Source organism: Orycteropus afer, unplaced genomic scaffold (assembly GCF_000298275.1).
Source record: "Orycteropus afer afer isolate SDZICR_OR568_19922 unplaced genomic scaffold, OryAfe1.0 scaffold00244, whole genome shotgun sequence".
Taxonomy (NCBI): Eukaryota; Metazoa; Chordata; class Mammalia; order Tubulidentata; family Orycteropodidae; genus Orycteropus; species Orycteropus afer.
The window spans coordinates 4864625-4868482 of record NW_006921831.1 but is presented as its reverse complement, the minus strand read 5'-3'; the positions used below and the strand labels follow the sequence as shown (position 1 = coordinate 4868482).

At 65.2% G+C, this 3858-nt stretch overlaps 1 protein-coding gene across 1 annotated transcript in view; it reads left to right on the top strand.

Annotated features, from left to right (window-relative positions):
* Positions 1-3858, top strand: part of PKP3 (plakophilin 3) — a 9835-nt gene extending 5977 nt beyond the window's left edge. Inside the window, exons 6-13 of the mRNA XM_007949304.1 lie at positions 1076-1250; positions 1712-1829; positions 2188-2358; positions 2462-2647; positions 2783-2936; positions 3100-3292; positions 3508-3595; positions 3823-3858. Of these exons, the coding sequence (XP_007947495.1) occupies positions 1076-1250; positions 1712-1829; positions 2188-2358; positions 2462-2647; positions 2783-2936; positions 3100-3292; positions 3508-3595; positions 3823-3858 (1121 nt within the window). The remainder of the gene's footprint in view (positions 1-1075; positions 1251-1711; positions 1830-2187; positions 2359-2461; positions 2648-2782; positions 2937-3099; positions 3293-3507; positions 3596-3822) is intronic.

The window sequence follows — 3858 nt, the reverse complement described above, 5'->3', positions numbered from 1 at the left end:
CCTGTCCCCACACTGTCCCCACCCATCCCCCACACTATCCCCAGTGTCCTCACCTGTCCTCCATACTTTCCCTGCCTTTCCCCTACACTGTCCCTGCCTGTCCCTACTTTCCTCCACACTGCTTCTGCCTGTCCCCCACAGAGTCCCTGCTGTACCCACCTGTCCCCTATACTGTCCCTGCCTGTCCCCACCTTCCTACATACTGTCTCCACCTTCCTCCACATTGTCCCTGCCTATCTCCCGTGTTGTCCCTACCTGTCCTCCACACTGCTTCTGCCTGTTCCCCACACTGTCCCTGCCTGAACCCACCTGTCCCTGACTATCCCCACCTGCCCCCCACACTGTCCCTGCCTCTTTCTCCACACTGTCCCCACCTGTCTTCCACACTGTTCTGTCTGTCCCCCATGCTGTCCTGACCTGTCCTTCACACTGTCCCTCCCTGTCCCCTACATTGTCCTTGCCTATTCTCCACACTGTCCCCACCTGTCCCCACTGTCCCCACCTGTCCCCCACACTGCCCCACCTGTTGCCCATGCTGCCCCCACCTGTGCTGACCTGTTCTCCACACTGTCTATATCTATCTGTCTCCCATGCTATCCTCACTTGCCCCCACCTTTCCCTCATGCTATCCCCACCTTCCTCCACATTGTCCCCACCTGTCCCCACCTGTCCACACTTATTCTCTGTGCTGCCCTCCATGTTGTCCCTATCTGTCCTCGACGCTGTCTGCTCTGTCCATGCCTCTCCCTTCCTTTCCTTCTGTCCTTCTCTCTGCCCAGCCGTCCACTGCTGCCCTCTTCCTGTCTTATCCCTTCCCTGGGTTCCCAACTCCATTTATTGGCTGTGTCCTGTTGGACCCAGCCTCCTTGTCCCCCCCCCCGGCCCTGTGTCCCCAAGTGTTGTCCTCTCTTCCTCAACCCCAGCCCGTGACCCCACAGGTCACTCTGTGCACATTCATGATCTCCCATGGGCTCGGCAGGTGGGACACAAATGCCAGGCCTGGCCTCTGGGTGCAGGGGAAGCCTTGGGGGCGTTCCCCTGCCTCCATCCATCCTGACTTGGCACTGCTGCCCAGGGATCCTATGGAACCTGTCCTCCAGTGACCACCTGAAGGACCGCCTGGCCCGTGACACACTGGAGCAGCTCACTGACCTGGTGCTGAGCCCCCTCTCAGGGGCCGGGGGGCCACCGCTCATCCAGCAGAATGCATCTGAGGCGGAGATCTTTTACAATGCTACGGGCTTTCTCAGGTGTGTGGGGCTCACAGTCAGCGGGGCTCGCGGGCTGGCCGAGGGCTGTGGGGAAGAGCCAGGGGCTGGAATAGCGGGGCACAGGCAGGGGAGGCCCCTCAAGAAGGGGTGTTTTTAACCAAGACCTGAATAAAGAGGAGGAGCAGCCCCGAGAGGGGAAGAATGGGAAGAAGTGGGCAGAGGGGCAGGGTGGGGACCTGAGACGTGCACTCAGGGACAGGCTGCCAGGTGTGGCTCTCAGGTGCCACTCTCAGAGCTGCAGCTCAGGTGTCATGGCGCCAGGGATGTGACGTGGTCTGATGTACATAAGCCACAACCCTGACTGTGAGGGATGGGTTGGGAGATGGTCTCAGTGTTCCAGTGGCCAGTAGTGTGCTTGGTGTGGGCTCTGTCTGTGGGTTCCTGTGGGGTGGGCTGTGTCTGGGGGTCCCTGAGGGGCCCTCATCTACTTTTGCCCACAGGAATCTCAGCTCAGCCTCCCAGGCTACTCGCCAGAAGATGAGGGAGTGCCACGGGCTAGTAGATGCCTTGGTCACCTACATCAATCATGCCCTAGATGTGGGCAAGTGTGAAGACAAGGTGAGGGGCAGCTGAGCCTGGGGGGAGGGGGCTGGCTCCAGCCCACTGTGACCAGGAGCACCGGCCTGCGTGAGGACTTCTACCCACTCTGACCCAGGGCGCCGGGCCTAGGTGGGGGCTCCACCCACTCTGACTGGGGGCACAGGCCTGGGGAAGGGGTGCTGCACCCACTCTGACCAGGGGTGCGGGCCCAGGACCACAGTTCCAGCCCATGTTGACCAGGGGCCTGGGCCTGGGTGGGGGCTCCACCCACTCTGACTAGAGGTGCCAGGTCTGGGGAGGGGGTCCTGCACCCACTCTAACCGGGGTCGCAGGCCTGGGGCTGCCGCTGCAGCCTAGCTGACCGCCACCCGCGCAGAGCGTGGAGAACGCCGTGTGTGTACTGCGGAACCTGAGCTACCGGCTGTACGATGAGATGCCCCCGTCGGCCCTGCAGCGGCTCGAGGGTCGGGGCCGCAGAGACACGGAAGGGCTGCCCCCCGGCGAGGTGGTCGGCTGCTTCACGCCGCAGAGCCGGCGGCTGCGCGAGGTGGGCTTGGGTGGGAGACCCGCCTGGCACCGCCCTACCCTACCTGACCCCAGTGGCCCCACCAACCCCGCCTGACCCTTAGCGCCCTCCCGCTCCTGTCCAGCTGCCCCTCACGGCCGACGCGCTCACCTTTGCGGAGGTGTCTAAGGACCCCAAGGGCCTCGAGTGGCTGTGGAGCCCCCAGATCGTCGGGCTGTACAACCGGCTGCTGCAGCGCTGCGAGCTGAACCGGCACACGACGGAGGCGGCCGCCGGCGCGCTGCAGAACATCACGGCGGGCGACCGCAGGGTGAGCGAGCCCCCGCTGCCGGCCGGGGCCTGGAAGACGGGCCGGCGGGGCGGCGGCAGGGCGGGGGGGCCTAAGGGGCTGGCGGGGCCACGTGGCCGGCTCGGCCTCTCACGGTCCTGCCTCGCATCCCCGCAGTGGGCTGCTGTGCTGAGCCGCCTGGCCCTGGAGCAAGAGCGCATCCTGAACCCCCTGCTGGATCGGGTCCGCACTGCCGACCACCACCAGCTGCGCTCGCTGACTGGGCTCATCCGAAACCTGTCCCGGAACGCCAGGAACAAGGACGAGATGTGTGAGTCAGGCTGCCCCACAGCCCGACTTTTGCCCTGACCCCTGCCCAGCCCAGTGGGGCTGGCTGCAGGCAGATAGAGCCCAGGGGAGTGGACTGCACGCCAGCCCCCTGGGGGAGGCAAGGACTCAGATGTTGGACCCTGACCTCCTGCGCCATCCCGCAGCCACCAAGGTGGTGAGCCACCTGATCGAGAAGCTCCCAGGCAGCGTGGGCGAGAAGTGCCCGCCGGCGGACGTGCTGGTCAACATCATAGCGGTCCTCAACAACCTGGTGGTGGCCAGTCCCATTGCGGCTCGCGACCTGCTGTACTTCGACGGCCTGCGCAAGCTGGTCTTTATCAAGAAGAAGCGCGATGGGTGAGGGCCCAGCCCCACCCTAAGTACACGCTCCGCCCCAAGCACAGGTCCCGCCCCGCCCCCACCTTTGCACACCGCCCCGCCCCGCCTCTCAGGGCCCACCCCCGGGCCTCGGAGCCCAACCGCCTGTTGGAGTCCCAGCCGCTCCCGGCCTGGAAGTCGGGTCCCGCCCTCTCGGTGCCCCTTTCGCCCTGCTGACCCCGGCTCCACCCCAGCCCCGACAGTGAGAAGTCCTCGCGGGCGGCCTCCAGCCTCCTGGCCAACCTGTGGCAGTACAGCAAACTGCACCGCGACTTCCGTGCGGTAGGCTCCGGAGAGCTGGGCTGGCGGCTTCGGGCGTCAGGGGAGGGGCACGGGCCTGGGGGTCTTGAGGGGCTCTTCACGGGTTCATGATGAAGACAGGGACAGGGTGTGGGAAGTGGAACTCAGAACAGAGGGTTATGGCCACGCCTGCCACTGGGGGATGGCGCGGGCCGGGACGCAGGGCTGGCGACGGAGTTGCGCCTGACCCGGCCCCTCTCCGGCTACAGAAAGGCTATCGGAAGGAGGATTTCGTGGGCCCATAG